Source organism: Chiloscyllium plagiosum, chromosome 39, assembly GCF_004010195.1.
Source record: "Chiloscyllium plagiosum isolate BGI_BamShark_2017 chromosome 39, ASM401019v2, whole genome shotgun sequence".
NCBI classification, from domain to species: Eukaryota; Metazoa; Chordata; class Chondrichthyes; order Orectolobiformes; family Hemiscylliidae; genus Chiloscyllium; species Chiloscyllium plagiosum.
Genome location: NC_057748.1, coordinates 9,901,258 through 9,922,057, shown reverse-complemented (window position 1 = coordinate 9,922,057; position 20,800 = coordinate 9,901,258). Strand labels below are relative to the sequence as shown.

The 20,800-nt window shown below is 45.3% G+C and overlaps 1 protein-coding gene across 1 annotated transcript in view; it reads left to right on the top strand.

The window, feature by feature from the left end:
• The first annotated feature begins 3,277 nt into the window (after positions 1-3,277).
• Positions 3,278-20,800, top strand: part of trpm4a (transient receptor potential cation channel, subfamily M, member 4a) — a 90,055-nt gene continuing 72,532 nt past the window's right edge. The window contains exons 1-2 of the mRNA XM_043679710.1: positions 3,278-3,384; positions 19,797-19,864. Coding sequence (XP_043535645.1) covers positions 3,358-3,384; positions 19,797-19,864 — 95 coding nt within the window. The 5' untranslated portion in view covers positions 3,278-3,357. The remainder of the gene's footprint in view (positions 3,385-19,796; positions 19,865-20,800) is intronic.

Genomic DNA, 20,800 nt, shown 5'->3' with positions numbered 1-20,800 from the left:
ATGATTTCCCACGCTGGACATGATTTCCCATGCTAGACATGATTTCCCACGCTGGACATGATTTCCCGCTCTGGACATGATTTCCCATGCTGGGCATGATTTCCCATGCTAGACATGATTTCCCACTCTGGACATGATTTCCCACGCTGGACATGATTTCCCGCATTGGGCATGCCTTCCCGCGCTGGACATGCCTTCCCGCGCTGGACATGATTTCCCGCTCTGGACATGATTTCCCGCGCTGGGCATGATTTTCCGTGCTTGGCATCCTTTCCCGCGCTGGACATACCTTCCTGCGCTGGGCATGATTTCACGCGCTGGACATGATTTCCTGCACTGGACATGATTTCCCGCACTGGATATGATTTCCCACGCTGGACATGATTTCCCGCTCTGGACATGATTTCCCACGCTGGACATGATTTCCCACGCTAGACATGATTTCCCATGCTGGACATGATTTCCCACACTGGACCTGCCTTCCCGCGCTGGACATGCCTTCCCGCGCTGGACATGATTTCCCGCTCTGGACATGATTTCCCGCGCTGGGCATGATTTTCCGTGCTTGGTATCCTTTCCCGCGCTGGACATGCCTTCCTGCGCTGGGCATGATTTCACGCGCTGGACATGATTTCCCGCACTGGGCTTGCTCTCTCCCGTGCTGGGCCTGTCTTCCCGCGCTGGGGATGATTTCCCACACTGGACATGATTTCCCACACTGGACATGATTTCCTGTGCTGGACATGATTTCCCGCACTGGATATGATTTCCCACGCTGGGCATGATTTCCCGCACTGGGCATGATTTCCCACACTGAGCATGATTTCCCGCACTGGGCATGTTTTCCCACGCTGGGCATGATTTCCTGCGCTGGGCATGATTTCCCGCACTGCGCATAATTTCCCACACTGTGCATGTTTTCCCACGCTGGGCATGATTTCCCACACTGGGCATGATTTCCCGCGCTGGGCATGATTTCCCGCACTGGGAATGATTTCCAACGCTGGGCTATGACCTGCCTGTGTTCGCCAGCTGCCTTTACCACTGACCGCCACTGCAGACCTTCAGCGGGCATGCCAGGCCTCACCACCACTCGCAAGGCTTCAGCTGTGACCGCTGCTTTGTGAGCGACGGCTGCTATCGCCCATCGGAGCCCGCACAGGGCACTGGCTATTGCCACGCTCCGTTGCCCCATTAAGCTGCAGAGGGCCGCTCTGGTATGACCCTGGATATCAATGAAGGCACCACCTGCAGCTTCATGGCTGACCATCCAGGTCCCGCAGCTGCTGCCATTGCCACCTCCACCCGTCAGCTTGAAAAGCTAAAGGGTTCAAAGGGGAGGAAGAGAAAAAAAGTGAGAACCAAAGAAAGGAGAAGAGAGAAAAGAAAGAGAAGCAGGAAGAGAGGATGAAAGCTCTGGTGAAAAGCCCTCCTCAGCCGCGATCTTGATTGGGAACATTTCCGGGACCCTCCCTGACTCCAGTGATACCTGAAAGATCACCACCATTGCCTGTACAATCTCCTCACCTACCTCCAACAGAACCCGGAGTGTAGTCCATCTGGTCTGGGTGATTTATCCATCTTCACACCTTTCAGCTTCCCTAGTACCTTCTCTTTAGCGATGGCCACTCCACTCACCTTTGCCCCCTGACTCTCTTGACAATCTGACATGTTGCTGGGTGTTTTCCTCTGTCGGAACTGATGCAAAGTACCTGTTCGGTTCCTCCACCATTTCTTTATTCCCCATTACTACTCCTCCAACCTCATCTTCCAGCAGTCCAAAGTCCACTCTTGCCTTTCTCTTACCTTTTAGATATCCAAAAAAAGCTCTGGTAATCTAGTTTTATATTACTAGTTGGCTTTCCCTCATATTTCATCTTCTGCCCAATTATTGCTTTGTCAGTTATACTCTGCTGGGTTTTAAAGGCTTCCCAATCCTCTGGCTTCACCACATTGTGTGCTTTTCCTTTCGCTTTTATGCTGTCCCTGACTTCCCTTGTCAGCCATGTTTGCCTCATCCTCCCTTAGTCTGTTCCTTCTTCTTTGGGATGAGTTTCTGCTGTGCCTCTCAATTTACCTCCAGAAACTATTGCTATTCTGCTCCGCTGTCTTCCCTGCATGGCTCCCCTTCCAATCAACTCTGCCCAGCTCCTCCCTCATGTTTTTGTAGTTACCTTTACTCAGCGGTAATACCCGTTACATCTGATTCCAGCTTCTTGCTCTCAAACTGCAGGGTGAATTCTGTCATGTTATGATCACTGATCCCTAGGGGTTCCTTCACCTTCAGCTCCCTAATCAAGTCCACCGTATTACACATCACCAAATCCACAAAATGCAAGTGTTGATCCAATTATCATGCAAAGGCTACCATTCAATCTGTCCCCAGTGCCCTACCAAGCAGATTGGAACTCCTAGCTTCCTAGACACAGACTCACCCGGTCAAAGATTTGGAATGGGAATCGCTACAGAAAAGGAGGGAAATAAATAAACGCTCTGTAGATGGTTGGAAGTGACAGAACTGAAAACCTGGTGCCCTCAGAGAATCCCTACAGGGCAGAAGGAGGCCATTCAGTCCATCATGCCCACACCGACAAGCATCCAACCTGAATACACCCCGCCCCCATAACACTGCAAGGGACTTTTACCACAGCCAATCCACCTAACCTACGCATCTTTGGACTGTAGGAGGAAACCAGAGCACACCCATGCATACATGGGGAGAATGTACAAACTCCATACAGACAGTCACCCAAGGTAGGAATTGAACCCAGGTCCCTGGCACTGTGAGACAGCAGTGCTAACCACTGAGCCACCACGCCACCTAGCATCCTCAGTAATGACAAAACATGAGGTAGCCATCCACACAAAGACCACGAGTTGAATTTCCACTTGTACTGGCTTTGGGCACTGCCGTAAAAGCTGGGAGAAAAAAAAAATCAGATTCAGAAAGGTCGAGTCATACTTCCGGAGGTGCTCTCCTGCAATGAGATTAAGGTTCCATTTTGACATTGGGCATGATAAATGTTAAGTTGAGTTTGATTAAATTCACCGCGTAATATTTATTGCTCTTGAAGCTTCGCATTCTTCTGCCAGTTACCTCCCGCCTCTGGCCTCTGTCACCCTCTTATCACATTTCAGTCTTGTTTGCCGAACAGCTCTTGCAGAAATGTACATTTGTTACTCACAGTCAGACAGGTTGGAACACAGCTCAGGTGTGGCTAGTGCTGGCTTCTCTCAGTCGTGATTACACTCAGACACAAACTAATCACGGCCACCTCTGTCAGTGAGCGACAACCGACCATTCCCTCTTCAAGAAAGCCTCAGACTAAGAGATCATTGAGCAGTCTCCTTGAAACCATGGATAGCACACTGGAGAATGATCAGGTACGGCTAGCATACAAATAAGAGTCTCTCTGTAAACCGTGGAGTTTGTTTCAACTTGCTCAGGAATGACTGAGCTTGAAACCAACAGGCAGAGAAATGCCAGCACTCAAATCTGACAATTACTCTATTTCCATCGCAACTCTTTAGAAAAGATCTCTATCCCTGTTTAATCCTGGTTTTCCCTCAAGGGATGTTCTCTGTGGAAAGTTTCTGCTGTTATATTCTTCCATTGTTGTCGGTGTAAAATGCAGAGTAGGTTTTAAACTGATCCCAGAGTGGAACATCATTTAAATGCTGACTTACAAACTCTATCCTTGAGGTCTTGTAGGTCCTATTCTGTATTTAACAGATCAACTGTGCAGAATATATCATCCCTGCACTCAGGTAGGACCTGTTGTGTTCTTTGGTTGAACACAACCATAACAAATGCAACACAAAGCAAACACACAGTGTTGTGGGCTTATTTGAAGATGAGAGTTATGCAGAGAGTGGTAACTAGGAGGAAGTTTAGACATGTCTAACCTGGAAGACTGCTCGTGGATGGGGGTTCTCACCTGGTTGTACATCACATCCTGTCTCGCGGTGGGTAGAGATGGACAGCAGTTTGAGGCACAGTCCCTTGAGGGTATATTAACACCACGGCAGTAGCGCACTGGGAGGCTGGCACAGTGCAGGAATCCCATGCCTGAGCCCGTTCTGTGATACGTCCTTTGAGTTGATGCAGTGTTGTTGCTGTGGACCCCACAACTGCGTGTTGCCCAAGCGACTATGTACATGGACTATTCAGTCACCATCCCCTGCCTTCTCAGAGTATCCTTCCAAAGGTACAGCTATGAGCCCCGACCTGACTGACTGGGGCATAAAACCTGTCCTTTTTTTAACTCATTTGGGGGGTGGGTGTGTTTCACTGGCCATCCTAATTGCCCAGAGGGGATTAAGAGTCAACCGCATTGCTGTTGGTCTGGAGTCACATGTAGGCCAGACCAGGTAAGAATAGCCGATTTCCTCCCCTAACGGGCATTAGTGAACTAGATGGATTTTTATGACAATCATTTCATTAGACTCTTAATTACAGATTTTTCTTCATATTGAATTCAAATTCTACTATCTGCCATGGTGGGATTGAACCCAGGTCCCCAGCTCCTCTGGATTAAATAGCACAGTGATAAAGCCACCAGGCCATCAGCTCCCCACAATCGCTGAGTGCTTCAAAATGGCATACAGCCCTGGGCAGACTCAGTTCACACACCAACTTTAGTCAGGGCACATTCCTGAACCAGATGCATTAAACCAGGGCCTATTTGAATTCCCTTTCTTGTATTAGATGCAAACAGCTGTCTCTAAGTAGACGGCAGGAAGTTAAGGTCAGCAGGAATGTGTAAGTCAGGAGACGTTTCCCCTTATTGTAGAGTGAAGCTGTGGAGGGTGCTCCTGGAATGGCACAGACTTCCCTATTGCCATTCTCATTCCCCAGCCCCACTCTGATGGCTGTGACTCCGAGGGAAGTATGCGTTTTTCATAAGCTCGAAGGTTGTGAGTTCAACTCCCACTTTGGAGATATGAGCCTGATCTCCCCACTGAGGTTCCCAGTGCAGCACTGAGGGCGTGCCGGTTGGCCAGAGACGTTGTTCAAGATGGGCATGAAACTGAGATGCCCTTTACCCCGGTCAAGTGCTTCTGAAAGATTCTGTGACACCTTATTAATAAAAGGACAGGTCAGTGCTCAAGACAATGATTGTGGCTGACCTACCCTCTCCCCCCATCGCCTTTAAAGGGAAAAGTGTCACTGTGGAGCACTCCTTTAAAACAGAGCTTCTCATGTTGGCGTTCCTTTCAGAGAGGAAAGGAGTTTTAGGTTAAACATAAACCTTTCTGTTTTGTTCACTGACTCAACATTTTGGAAGGCCAAATACTAGCCTGAATGGCAAACAAGTGATAAATGGATTCACACACTCATTGAGCCAGTGAGTCCAAGGGGTGTGACCTGATAAGGAACCAAAGACTCATGACTAATCCCAGGTGAGAGAAAGCTTCTGTGTAGGACAGTCCACAGTGAAGGACCCTAGAGGTGGCCAGAAAATTGCCATTCCCTGGAGACAAGGTTAAAAAGCTACTTATTGGTGACTATATAAGACCATAAGATATAGAAGCAGAATTAAGCCATTTGGCCCATCGAGTCTGCTATGCCTTTCGATCATGGCTGACATGTTTCTCAACCTCATTTCCTGTGTTTTCCACCTAATGTTTGATCTCCTTATGAATCAAGAACCCATCTATCTCTGTCTTAAATGCAGTCAATGACTTGGCCATAATAATGGTTTCTCGACAAAGTGAGGAATCTGAATGATGTGTAGAAAATATTTTAGCAACATTTAAAAAAAAATCACAATAAATGTGTCGAGCCCAGACGGTAGATATTTTCTTGTTTGAAGATGTTACCACACATCTCTGGAGCAAGTAGTTCCTGAACTTAGGCCTCCTAGGTACAGAGGCACTGACATTACCATGCACCACAAAGAGTCCCTACCGTCAATGGTACATGCTGTGAATCCAGTACATGCTGTTACTGGATGGATAGATAGAAAGACGAATGGAAGAATAATTGGGTTATTAAAAAACGAATTGTGATGGCAATTCAAGTAAAACAAGTAGTCGCAATCTATGAAATGGTTTCAATTTATATCGTAAAATCAAAATGCAAAATAAGAAAATGGTTGTATGGCTGTGGACATTGAAGTAGATAAATAGTTACAAGTATGTGTCAAAATGCAAAATAGGGGCTAAAGAGAACCAACATATGGTAGCCCATCCTGCAGTATTGTAAGTCAAAGATGCAGATCTGTCTGCAGTGGGTTAGCATTGGGATTTTTGTCTGGGGGTGCTGGGGAACTTCCCCTCTGAAATAACTCTGCAGACAACAGTTCCTGTCACCAAGTCACCCTTTATTTACACATGAACAGTTCTTGACTTTAACACTGCCTTAGTGTTAAAGAGAGACCGAGCGAGAGAGAGAGACCGAGACTGATAGAGAGAGAAACTGAGGCCGAGAGAGAGACCGAGACTGAGATCAACTCATTCAGAGTCAGACGTCACACAAGTTATAGTCCAGCAGGTTTGTTTGAAATCACAAGCTTTTGGAGCGCTGCTCCTTCGGTCACCTGACAAAGGAGAAACGCTCTGAAAGCTTGTGATTTCAAATAAACCTGTTGGACTATAACCTGCTGTCACGTGACCTCCGACCCTGTCCATCCCGATCCAACACCAGCACCTCCACAACATAGCTATCAGTGCGTTAGCATCTCTGACACTCCTGTTGTTTTGCTTTCAAATCTCCTAGATTTTTTTTCTTTTTTCTCCCCACACTACCACCTATCTGCGGTAGTGCTTATTTTTTCCCCAGCACCCATGTCATGTGTGTGTGTGTGTGTGTGTGTTGGTGTCAGACGCAGTGAACAACAGCAAGTGTGTAAATCTTTATTTATATCCCACCACCAGGAAGAAAGGAAACATTCGAGTGGCCAGAGACAAACCGTGCCCTTCTCAGAAGCCAATGCTGTGTGATCAAACAGTGAAGGGAAGGGCAGGGATTAAATCAAAATAGACTTGGAGGGGGGAAATAATACGCTCTGCTCCCTGCGGTGCCCACCGCTCCCTGAACGGCTCGAGCAAGTTAGTAGACACCACGCACTCCGTCTCCAGAGACACCCGAGCACACACATAACCACAGAAGAAGGGCAGGCAATTAGCCATAACGAACCCCTCCACGCCCCGCTGCCTGGACCTGATACTCCTCTTTATTTAAAAAAAATTTTTTTTTTTCTTTTACCCCCACACCGCCTAACTGCGGTAGTGCTTAGTTTTTCCCCAGCACCCATGGTGTGTGTGTGCAGGTGTGAGACACGGTGAAAGACACAAGGTGATTGAATCTTTATTCATTTTCCACCACCAGGAAGAAAGGAAACATCCGAGTGGCCAGTGACAAGCTGTGCCCTTCACATCAAAGGGTATTGCTGTGTGATCAAACAGTGAAGGGGAGGGCAGGGATTAAATCAAAATAGAGTTGGAGGGGGAAATAATGCACTCCACTCCCTGCGGCGTCCACCTCTCCCTGAACAGCTAAAGGGAGTTGGTGGCCACCGCGTGCTCCTTTTCCAGAGACACCCAGGCTGTAATGTAGATACTCCTGTTTATATCTGTCAGCCAGGGCTCCCTGATTGGACCAGATTAACAGCCCCAATCAGCAAACTAATATTTTATGAGGTTCAGCTAGCTGACCTCGTTACAATCACTACATCCTCTTCATCTACAAGTGTAGCAGACCATTTAACATCAAGATCTCACAAAATAAAGATAACAATCGCTGTGAATCTCTAACTCCTGGTTAGCAAGGCTGTGCGAAAGATAAAGGAAACAAGACATTCGGTTTTATTCCGAGAAGAATAGATTTTGGAAGTGGGGAAGCTATTCTAAATGTCTATCCAATGTTGGAAAGACCACAATTACAATATTGTATACTGTTCTGGTTGCAATATTATCGAAGCATAGAAAATAGGTGCAGGAGTAGACCATTCGGTCCTTCGAGCCTGCACCACCATTCTGTATGATCATGCCTGATCATGCGATGTCAGTATCCCACTCCCCCTTTATTCCCAGACCCCTTGATCCCTTTAGCCACAGGGACCATGTCCAGCTCCCTCTTGAATATATCTAACAAACTGGCCCCAACAGCTTCCTGTGGGAGAGAATTCCACAGGTTCACAACTCTCTGAGTGAAAAAATTCCTCCTCACCTCAATCCTGAGTAGCTTATACCTTATTGATAAGAGCATAGTAAGAATATGTCACGGTGGCTCAGTGGTTAGCTCTACTATCTCACTGTGCCAGGGACCTGGGTTCAGTTCTAGCTTCGGGCGACTGTCTGTGTGGAGCTTACTCATTCTCCCTGTGTCTGTGCGGGTTTTTTCCAGGTGCACTTGTTTCATCCCGCAGTCCAAAGATGTGCACGCTAGGGTGGACTGGCCATGCTAAATTGTCCTATAGTGTACAGGGATGTGTAACATAGGTGGGTTAGTGCAGGGTAAATGTAGAGTAGGGTAGGGGAATAGATCTGGGTGGGATACTCTTTGGTGGGTTGGTGTGGATGTGTTGGGCCAAATCTCCTGTTTCCACATTGTAGGGATTCTATATAAAAAGAAGTAAGAACTGGGAGCAGGAGTAGGCCGTCTGGCCCTTCGAGCCTGCACCACCATTCAGCAAGATTGTGGCCTCAGCTCCACTTACCCACCTACTCAATGTAACCCTTAGTTCCTTTACTGTTCAAAAAAATACTATCATAGCTTTAAAAACATTGCCTGAAATAGCATCAACCATTTTACGGGGCAGGGAATTCCACAGATTCACAACCCTCTGGGTGAAGAAGTTCCTTCTCAATTCAGTCCTAAATCTGATCCCCCTGATTGTGAGGCTAGGCCCTCTTGTCCTGGTATCACCTGCCAGTGGAAACATCCTCTCTATGTCGATCTTATTTATTCCCTTCATAATTTGATATGTTTCTATAAGACCCTACCCCCTCATTCTTCTCAATTCCAATGAGTATAGTCCCAATCTACTCAGTCTCTCCTCAAGAGCCAATCCCCTCAACTCCGGAATCAACCTAGAGAATCTCCTCTGCACCCTTAGACTGTTACCAAAAAAGGTATAGAAGCATTGGAAGGGAAGTAGATGTGATTCCCCGGGAATGTGTGGGTTTACCTATTGGGACAGGATTGACAGGAAGTGTCCATAAAACCATAACACAAAGGAATGGAAGTAGACCATTCAGTCCCTTTGACTGCTCTGCCATTGGAATTAAGACTAATCTGAAAAATCCTCAACCTGCCTATCTCAGCCTTGAATAGACTTAATGAGCCTGCCTTGACACCTCTCTGTTGTAAAGAATCCCACAGCTTCACTATGTCTGGAAGAAGAAATTCCTCCCCATCTTCTTATTCTGAGAGAATACCCCTTGGTCCTAGACATCCCACAAATGGGAAACAATCTCTCAGCAATTATCCTGTCAAACCCACTAGAATCTTTATGTTTCAATAAGGCCGCCTCTCATGCTTCTAAACTCCAATGAGGCAACCCAGAATCAAACTTCTCTGGATTACCTCCATTTCCTTAGATCAGGGGACCACAACTCGTGCATTGCACAGTTTTAGCAAGACTTCCTTATTTTTGAATGACACTCCCTTTGAGAGAGAGGCCAACATTCCATGTGCCTTCCCTATTACCTGCTGAACATGGAGATTGACGTTCCGTAATTAAACATTCCTGATGAAGGGCTTATGCCCGAAACGTCAATTCTCCTGTTCCTTTGATGCTGCCTGACCTGCTGCGCTTTTCCAGCAACACATTTTTCAGCTCTGATCTCCAGCATCTGCAGTCCTCACTTTCTCCTATTCCGTAATTATATACAATGATTCCTAAATCCCTGTCTGCAGCAGTTTTTCGTTCCCCATTTAAATAATATTCAGCTCCTTTATTCTTTTGTTAAACTCACATTTTGCCACATTATACTCCATCTGCCAGTTTGTTGCCCACTCAGTTGGGTCTGTAGCCCTCTGCAGACTCTTTGGCACCATTCTGATCATTTGGCTTCTCACCTATTTTTGTGCCGCCCATGAACTTGGCAATAATACACTCACTTTCCTGATATGAATCATTAACAACATATTTTGAAAATAACTGTGGCCACAGCACTGATGCAAAGTATTTATTCAACATTTTAAAAATTCACTAGTGGGTGGTGGGCATCGCTGGCTGGGTCAGCATTTTTCCCCGTCCCTTGAAACAGTGGCTCAATGGTTAGCGCTGCTGCCTCACAGCGCTAGGGACCTGGGTTCTATTCTAGACTCGGGCGACTGTCTGTGTGCAGTTCGCATATTCTCCCTGTGTCCGTGTGGGTTCCCTCCTGGTGCTCCAGTTTCCTCCACAATAATGATATGTAGGTTCAGGGGATTGGCCATGTTAAATTACCCAAGTGTGAAGGGATGAGTAGGCTAGGTGGATTAGCAATGGGAAATGCAGCATTATAGGGATTATGTGGGATGCTCTTGGTGTGCACTCGATGGGCCAACCCCCTCAACTCCAAGAATCCATACTGCAGGGATTCTCTGATTCCACAGTTACCCTTGAGAAATTGGTGTTGAGGTGCAGTCCATGTGCTGTAGGTTGGCTCACAATGCCCTTAGGGAAGGAGTTCCAGGATTTTAACCCAGCGACACTGAATGAGTGGGGATATATAACCAAGTCATGGTGGTGAGTGGCTTGGAGGAGAACTTGCATGGGTGGTGTTCCCATGTATCTGCTGCCCTAGATCTTCTAGACAGAAGTGGAGGTGGATTTGGAAGGTGTTACCTAAGGATTCTTGGTGAGTTGCTGTAGTGCATCGTGTAGAAGGTACACACTGCTGCTGCTGAGGATCAGTGGTGGAGGGAGTGGATGTTTGTGGATGTGGTGCCAATCAAGCTGCTTCTTGAGTGTTGTTGGAGCTGCACCCATCCAGGCAAGTGGGGAGTATTCCATCACACTCCTGACTTGTGCCTTTTAGATGGTGGACACAATATGGGGTGAGTTACTCGCTGCAATAATTCGAGTCTCTGACCTACTCTTGTAGCCACTGTATTTATGTGGTGAGTCCAGTTGAGTTTCTGGTCAATGATAATCCCCAGGATGTTGGTAGTTTGGGATTTAGTGATGGGAATGCCATTGAACGTCAAAGGGACATGGTTGGGTTCTCTCATGTTCATTGAGTGGCACCTGTGCAGCACAAATATTACTTGCTATTTATCAGCCCAAGCCTGACGGGCTTTGCGGAGACAGGAGGTGAGTCACTTGCTGCAGTATTCCTAGCCTCTGACCTGCTCTTGCAGCTAGAGTATTTATAAGGTGACTGGGCTCCTTTACCATTTCCTGGTCCCCTATCATTATTTCCCCAGCCTCAAGCTCCCAGGACCTAAGTTCACTTTGGTCTCTCTCTCTCTCTCTCCCTTTTCATGTATATAATAGAGTTATTACAATCCTTTCAAAATTACTTGTTAATTTATCCTCAAGGTTTATGATCTTTTTTGTTTTGGTCACATTTGTTAGTTTTTAAAACTTTCCCAGAACTTTGGCTTCCCACTAATCTTTTCCACATTGAATGTTTTAACTTTTGTACAATTATTAACTTCTTTGGTTAGTTTATACCCTTCCTAGGATCCCTCTTCCTCACTAGGATATATCTTAGTTATGAATCATGAACTATTTTCTTAAACATTATTTAACTTCCATTGTCAAACACATGAAACAAAGGAAAAAAACTGTATGAGGGTGGTGTCTAGAGACTGGGAAAATTTCTCCCCGCCATAGACAGTGCCAGTGATCAAGTCACTGGGTACAGCTTATGCCCAGGTATAGATATAGCTGGCAAGACTAGCATTTGTTGTCTATGATATTTGTCATAGAGTCATAGAGATGTACAGCACGGAAACAGACCCTTCGGTCCAACCCGTCCATGCCGACCAGATATCCCAACCCAATCTAGTCCCACCTGCCAGCACCCGGCCTATACCCCTCCAAACCCTTCCTATTCATATACCCATCCAAATGCCTCTTAAATGTTGCAATTATACCAGCCTCCCTTGACCTAAGTACCTTAGCATTTCAGCAGTTAGTTAAGAATCAATCTCATTGATGGCAGATTTCCTTCCCTAAAAGATGTTAGTGAAGCTGATGGGTTTTTACATCAATGGATGATAGTTTAAAGTTCACCATCACTGGGACTAGCTTTATTTGGCATATTTATTAATTGAATCAACTCTCATCAGTGTCTTGCTGGAAGCTATAGTCATTCAGCTGCAGGGCCTGTCCCCATAAGAAAAAAGAACATGTCCAAGAAACACGACTGTTTGAATTAAGCAGGAGCTTGGGCAACAATTGCTCCCGGGTGTGTTATCCACAGGGAACTCTTGACCAATCAGAATTGAGGTACACCCACACCAATCAACCCCACCGCCCCATGGCCCAACATTTCAACTCCTCCTCCCACTCTGCCAAGGACATGCAGGTCCTGGGCCTCCTCCACCGCCGCTCCCTCACCACCAGACGCCTGGAGGAAGAACGCCTCACCTTCCACCCCTCTCATTTATCTCTCCACCCTGGAGGCTTCCTGCCTCTATTCCTGATGAAGGGCTTTTGCCCGTAACGTCGATCTTCCTGCTCCTTGGATGCTGCCTGACCTGTTGTGCTTTTCCAGCACCACTCTGATCTAAACTCTGGTTTCCAGCATCTGCAGTCCTCACTTTTGCCCAATCAGAATTGAGTTGACCATCCAACCAATCAGCAGACTTTTCCCACGCTGCATGAATTGCTGCTCCCTTTGAGCATTCTTGCATCTATCCTGAAGAGTGCAAGGTGAAAAGCTGTGACAATACGCTTTCCTGTTTTCAACATCAATCTGGAATTACAATTTATTCAGCAAGGTGAGGATTCTCTCTGTAACTGAACAAGATTTCAAATTATTCAGCAGGGTAGGGTTTCTCTGTGTAAATGGACAGAGGTGCTGTCTGTTCAGCAGAGTTAGGATTCTCTGTGTAACTGGATGAGACTTCCATTTTAAACTGACAGGGTTTATTCTGGTCCATGAGGATAAGAGTTTCTCACTGTACGCTTATTTTCAGAGTTCCTGTTGATTCAGCGAGGTACATAAGGGCAGCACACCCTATGAGTTGCCCATATACATGATCGGAGGGTGAACCATACTGAACTGCATGGATTCAGATAGCTATCTCCTGCAGTGTCACAGTACAGAGTCCCTGTTTGATCAGCTATATTGGAGTTAAAGCATTGGTGATGGCAATTTGTGTTTTTACACATTAGGCCCCACCCTGCTCTAAATCAATCATAAACTTTGACCAAGTTGGACAATGTTTTGTGCAGTTCAAAGTTTTGGACCATATCTGTCCCATTCTCAGTAACATTGGTCCGGAGATAGATTTTCTCCACAACTCTGTTATGTGTTTGGGCAAGTTTGCCATAAGTGTGTACATTGCCATGCGTGGGCTGCATTGTACCTTATTGCAATCATTAGTCACCTCAAAAGGATAAAGTCATTTGGAAATGGTGGAGAGGGCTGCAGTGAAAGGATTTAGTGCCTAAGTGTTAATCATCAGCAAACTTTGGAGGTTGGCTGGAGACAATTTACTCTTATTTTGTTTTAAATTGTGGATCGAAAGACTAATCCCCTTATTCTGAAGGGATTTCTCTTCAAGAGGATGCATTTTAGATGTGCAAATTGTACAAGCTTTTTATCAAAGAACATTTGATAGCAGTTTGAGGCCATTTGGCCCATTGCAGCTGTATTTGCTCTCTGAGAGGGTTTTGTAATTGAGTCCCATTTCCTGGTCCTCACTTCATATCCTTTCAGATTTATTTCACTTTCCCGGATACTTGTCCGTTTTTATTTTCTTCAAGAAGATACCGTGGAATCTGTGCGTAGTTCTGATCTCCAGAAATGAAAAAAAGCTAATTGAAGCCCTGCCCAAAGCTCATGAACAATTTTCAAGAATAATAATCGATCTGAACGGTTATAATTGTCAGAAAAGCGATTGCTGAGAGTGGGGCTTGATTGAGTTCTTTAAAATGACAGAAGATCCCAACTGGGTAGACTTTGAGAAAATGTTTCCACTGTGACTTCAAGACTAGGGCTCATGAATATAAGACTTCCGCTCAAGTGAAGAATTCAGAATAAATGGCTTTACCAAGAAATGGTTTGAATGTGAAAGTTGCTACCAGGGGCAGGTTGATGTAAGAAACGTTTACGGGGAAGCCAAGTTTGTGCAATTCCATTATGTAACTTTTCAAAATCTGAGCACGTTGTCACAGGTACTGCTAATTAACTGAGCTTATAGAAGGTCACACACAAGAAAGGGCAGATACCACAGGGAGGAGAAGTTGGGAGATTCATGACTTGTGCCAAGCAGAGGATAAACATACAGGGTTTAAGACATAATAAGATGAACACTGGTGATCGATTAATTTGCAGAACGCATCTCCCAGATAAGATGCATTCATGAATGCAATGAGCATCATTCCCTTATTCAAAGCATGAGTAGGATGGGGAAGGCAAATGACCTAGGGGCATTATCACTCGCCTATTAATCCAGAAACCCAGCTTAAAGTTCTGGGGACCTGGGTCCAAATCCCACCATGGCAGATGGTGGGAATTTGAATTCAATAAAAACCTGGAATCAAGAGTCTAATAATGGCTGTGAAACCATTATTGATAGGAAAGGTCCATCTGCTTCACTAATACCCTTGAGGGAAGGAAATCTGCCATCCTTACCTGGTCTGGCCGACATATGACTCCGGACCCACAGCAATATGGTTGACTCTTAACTGCCCTCTGGGCAATTAGGGATGGGCAATAAATGCTGGCCCCGCCAGAAGTGCCCATGTCCCATGAGTAAATTTTTAAAAGTTGCCTTGGGCACGGGCCATTCAACTGGTTGACGGACACACTGGTGTCAATAGGCATAGTGAAGAGTGAATGAAAGAGCTCTTCTGAATGAGAATTGAATATGATTGTCCATCATTCCTTTATACAAGGAAGGAGTGACCATGATTGTCCATTGTTCCCTGTTACAAGGAGTTCAGAGAAGATTCACTTGACTCATTCCAGGGATGAAGAGCTTGTCTTCTGAAGAAAGGGTGAACAGATTGAATATTGCAGCTTCACTGAGGGAGGACACATTGGAGGGCTCATCCAGCGAGGCCCTATAGGTACAGTTCAGGACAAGGAAAGGTGCAATCACTTTAAATGGGATTGTTCAACAGACCTCCTAACAGCCAATGGAAGGTTGAAGAACATATGTGTGGGCAGATTATGAAAAAACATAAAAACAACAGGGTAGTTGTGGTGGGTGATTTTAACTTCCCCGACATTACCTGGGACTCACTTAATGCTAGGGACCTTGGTGGGGGGGGGGGGGGGGGGGGGGGGGGGTTGGTGGATTTATTAGGTATGTCCAAGATGGTTTTTTGAGACAATATGATAATAGTCCAACTAAGGAAGGGGCCAAATTAGACCTTGTATCGCAGACTGAGCACAGATAGGCAATCAAAGTTTCAGTGAGGGAGCATTTTGGGAATAGTGACCCTAATTCTTTACGTTTTAAGTTACTTATAGATAAGGATAAGAGTAGTTCTTGGGTGAAAGTACTAAAATGGGGAAAAGGCTAGCTACCATAAAAATAGGCAGGAAGTGGGAAATTAAGACTGGCAAAACCTCCCAACCTCCCATCTATAGAATCCATCTACCAGGCCCGCTGTCAAGGAAAGACCGCCAGCATTCTCAAAGATCCATCCCACCCTAGCAATGTTTTTCTACAACCTCTACCATGGAGGAGAAGTGCAGAAGCCTGAACACACACACCAGTCAGTTTTGCAACAGTTTCTACCCGACTGTTGTTAAAATACTGAATGGACTGACAAGCTCTGAACATTTGCCTGTACCTGTGTTTTTGTTTTTGCTGCTATTTACCTATTATTTACTATCTATTCTTCTTAACTCTGTGATCTGCCTGTATTGCTCACAAGACAAAGCTTTTCACTGTGCCTCAGTACATGTGACAATAAATTCAAATTAAATTCAATTCAGGTTGAGGGTATGTGAGGATCTTTGAAAGGCGAGTTAATTACAGTTCAGAACAAGCATGTTCCTGTGAAAATGAAGGATAAGGATTCAAGAACCTTGGATGACAAGAGAAATTGAGAGCTCAGTCAAAAAGGAAAAGGAGGCATATGCATAACAGAGCCCTTAAAGAATATACAGATAGCAGGAAAAAACTCAAGCAAGGTATCAGCGATGTGGGCGTCTCGAGCTAGGCCAACATTTATTGCCCAGAGGGCAGTTAAGAGTCAACCATACTGCTGTGAAATGCCTTTGGCAAACAGGATTAATGAAAATCCTAAAACACTTCATATATACATAACAGCAAGAGCTGGGAGAACAGCTCTCCTCTTGGATAAAGGAGGGAATTTAAGTATGGAGCTGGAGGAAGTGGGTGACAATATTCACAAAGAAGAAGCATATCATTGGTAGTGAGTCTCAGGAGGGCTATGTTGATATTCTAGGGCATGTCAATATTAAAGAGGAGGTGTTGGGTGTTTTAAAAAGCATTAAGGTAGACAAGTCTCCAGGACCTGATGGGATCTATCCCAGAATGCTGTTTAATTCTGTGATCTGCCTGTATTGCTCGCAAGACAATGCTTTTCACTGTGCCTCGGTACACGTGACAATAAATTTAATGCAATTCATTTCAATTCGAGGCAGTTGAGGAATTTGCTGAGGCTGTGTATGAAATTCTGTGAGAAGATTTGTAGTTCGGCTGCTCGTTGTTGTGGTTCTGTTCGCCGAGCTGGGAATTTGTGTTGCAGACGTTTCGTCCCCTGTCTAGGTGACATCCTCCGTGCTTGGGAGCCTCCTGTGAAGCACTTCTGTGATCTTTCCTCCGGCATTTGTAGTGGTTTGTCTCTGCCACTTCCGGTTGTCAGTTCCAGTTGTCTGCTGCAGTGGCCGGTATTTCGGGTCCAGGTCGATGTGCTTATTGATTGAATCTGTGGATGAGTGCCATGCCTCTAGGACAGAGAACAGCCAGGGAATTCCTAGAGGAATTCCTAGAGTTTTTAGGGCCATTTAAGAGTGGCATGGTGACTCAGTGGTTAGCACTGCAGCCTCACAGTGCCAGGGACCCGGGTTCGATCCCAGCCTCAGGTGACTGTCTGTGTGAAGTTTGTACATTCTCCCCATGTCTGCGTGGATTTCCTCTCACAATCCAAAGACGTGCAGGTCAGGTGGATTGGCTATGCTATATTGCCTGTAATGTTCGGTGCATTAGTCAGAGGGGAATAGGTCTGGGTCGGTTGCTCTTCGGAGGGTCAGTGTGGACTTGTTGGGCCGAAGGGCCTGTTTCCACACTGTTGGGAATCTAATCATTTCAGAGGCAAGTTAAGAGTCAATCTCATTGCTGTGGGTCTGGAGTCACATGTAGACCAGACCAGATAAGACTTCATTCGTTAAAGGACATTAGTGAACGAGATGTTCTTTCAGAACAATTGACAATAGTTTCACAACAATCATTATAAGGTGAGATATTAATTCCAGATTTATAAAATTGAGTATAAATTCTGCTCGCTGCTGAGGTGAGGGGTTTGAACCTTGAACTTAATACGAAAGAGGTAACAATATCACTGTGTCATCATTTCATCATAATTTGCGTTGTGCCTTATGGATTGTTAATATTAGGAAATAATAAGAATTATTTGATAAGGATTGGTGGCTCAGTAGCTCATTTGGGACATGGAGCCTGCTCTGCCATTCATTGTGATCATGGATGAGTTTAGGTGTTCAGGCCAACTATTCCCCCTATCCATGGGTTGCTGAGATCGATCTCAAAAAAATTCCATCTCACCCAACCTTCAATATTTCCGATGGTGGAGTATCCTTAACCCTTTGAGGTAGAGAATTCCAAAGATTCACAACCCTCAGTGTGAAGAAACATCACCCCCCTCCCATCTCAATCCTAGGACTGTGCCCCGTGTTCTAGATCCCTAAGACATGGGGGAAATGTTTCTCAGCGTTGACTCTGTCGATCCCCTTCAGAGTCTTGTATGTCTTGATGAGATCGACTCTCCTGAGAATGAAAGAATAGTACAGCATTGCAGCATGTCCTTCGGCCCAACAGGTCTGCGACAGATCTTTCAAAGGGCAATATATTATTACCATTACCCCCACTCATTCCCCATGCTCCTGTATATTTTGCTCTCTATGTATCTCTGTTGAAAGCGCCTTCTGAATCCATCATTCTGTCAGAGAGTCAAAGAGATGTACAACATGGAAACAGACCCTTCAGTCCAACCTGTCCCTGCCAACCAGATATCCCAAATTAATCTAATTCCATTTGCCAGCACTTGGCCCATATCCCTCTGAACCCTTCCTATTCATATACCCATCCAGATGCCTTTTAAATGTTGTAATTGTACCAGCCTCCACCACTTCCTCATTCCATACACGCACCACCCTCTGAGTGAAAAAGTTGCCCTGAGGTCCCTTTTAAATCTTTCCTCTCTCACCTTAAACCAATGTCCTCTAGTTTTGGACTACCCTATCCCGGGAAAAAGACCTTGTCTATTTACCCTATCCATGCCCCTCATGATTTTATAAACCTCTATAAGGTCACCCCTGAGCCTCCGACACTCCAGGGGAAATAGTCCCAGCCTGTTCAGCCTCTCCCTGTAGTTGAAACCCTCCAATCTCTGGCAAAATCTTTGTAAATCTTTTCTGAACTCTTTCTAGTTTAACAACAACTTTCCTGTAGCAGGGAGATCAGAATTGAATGCAGTATTCCAAAAATGATCTAACCAATGTCCTGTAGAACCACAACATGATCTCCTAGCTCTTCCACTTCATGCACTGACCAATAAAGGCAGACAATGCAATCATAAATCTTAACAACCAGTTGCCTAAGTGACGTTTTTATTTTTGATCTTTACCAATTATCTTAATTTTGTGGTTATCAGTCCTTTGGTCATTGATGTTGGATCCCCTGAATGTATTCCTCAAATGAGACAAAGAAATCAGCAAGATTTCCCTTTGGACAACACTGTGATGATCAAGAATCAATATTCATTTGAAAATCGATTCTCATCAACTCTTCAGACTTTACCAAATTCGAGCCAGCGTTCGAGGGGCACAGACAATCCAGTAATTTCAGCATCTGGAACATCTCCAGGCTGAAAGAGAAGGAATACAAATTACTGGTTGGGTGTGGCATGGTGGCTTAGTGGTGGCCTCACAGCACCAGGGACTGGGATTCGATTCCCACCTCGGGTGACTGTGTGGAGTTTACACGTTCTCCCCGTGTCCCCTTGTCTACGTGGGTTTGGTCCGGTTTCCTCCCACAATCCAAAGATGTGCAGGTCAGGTGAATTAGGGTTACAAGGATAGGGGAGTGGATCTGATGGGATGCCCTTTGGGGGAATCAGCATGGGCTAAACAGGCCTCCTTCCACACTGTTGGGATTCTATGACTTACGTCAATGCAGTGATAGAGATTTGATCATTTCGCCACTGTGGGCGTAGTAACAGCATCATTCACTTCCAGTGAATCAAGGAGGCCCTTCAGCTCTAGTAGCAGGACATCTAATAAACTTTATCACTATTCTAAACTCCAAAGGATATGGATTCAACTTAATCAGCCCCTTATCAAAAGATTGCTCTCTCATCCCAGTTGTAACTACATTGACTGCCAGTCTCATCACAGTACCTGTTCATTGTATGAAGGACGCAGTGTGGGACTAACCCAGTGAATATTGGTGTATTTCTGTTCAACAGAGTTGGATCCCCAAGGTGATCAAGAAGAAAATCTGTTCCACCTTCCTCGAGGATACAACTGCCCAAAGGTAAAGGATGAATAGGGAACATAGAAGAAAGGATAATCTAGAAGGATTGATGGGCTAGAATCGGGCCAATATGTTGTGTTCTGCTCTGATCCATCACTCATGAAGAGTTAGAAACTGTTGCATTGAGCAGATTTTGAAAATATGTCCGTGGCCGGAGTTGATGATGCTGTATTTTTGATGGTGAATTTGAAACATTAATGGATTTGATCTTTCTTTAGCTGGTTGTCTGCACTATGTTTGCAAAGATAAGAACATTGCAGCACACCGCTGTGCAGAGGGACCTGGGTGTCCTTGTGCATGAATCACAGAAAGTTGGTTTGCAGGTACAACAGGTAATTAGGAAAGTAAATGGAATATTGTCCTTCAGGGTGTAGGTTTGCTCGCTGAGCTGTAGGTTTGATATCCAGATGTTTCATGAAACATCTGGATATCAAACCTACAGCTCAGCGAGCAAACCTACACCCTAAACCTCAATCTGAGCTACAAACCTTCAAAAAACCTTGCATATTGTCCTTCATTGCTAGCTGGATGGAGTTTAAAAATATGGAGGTTATGCTGTAGCTGTGTTGGACACTAGTGTGGCCACTGCCCGGAGCACTGCGTACAGTTTTGGTCTCCTTACTCGAGAAAGGATGTACTGGCTTTGGAGGGGGTGCAGAGGAGGTTCACTTGGTTGATTCCGGAGTTGAGGGGGTTGGTTTATGAGGAGACATTGAGTAGACTGGGACTATACTCATTGGAATTTAGAAGAATTTGGGGGTGGGGGTGGGGAGTGGGGAGAGGATCTTACAGAAACATATCAAATTATGAAGAGAATCGATAAGACAGAAGTAGGGAGGTTAATTACAGGAAACCAAATAATACTCAGGCCATGAGTAATATAATACTTCGGAATAGAAAGAGAGTGCACAGTCTGGGATACATAGATAGAAATGT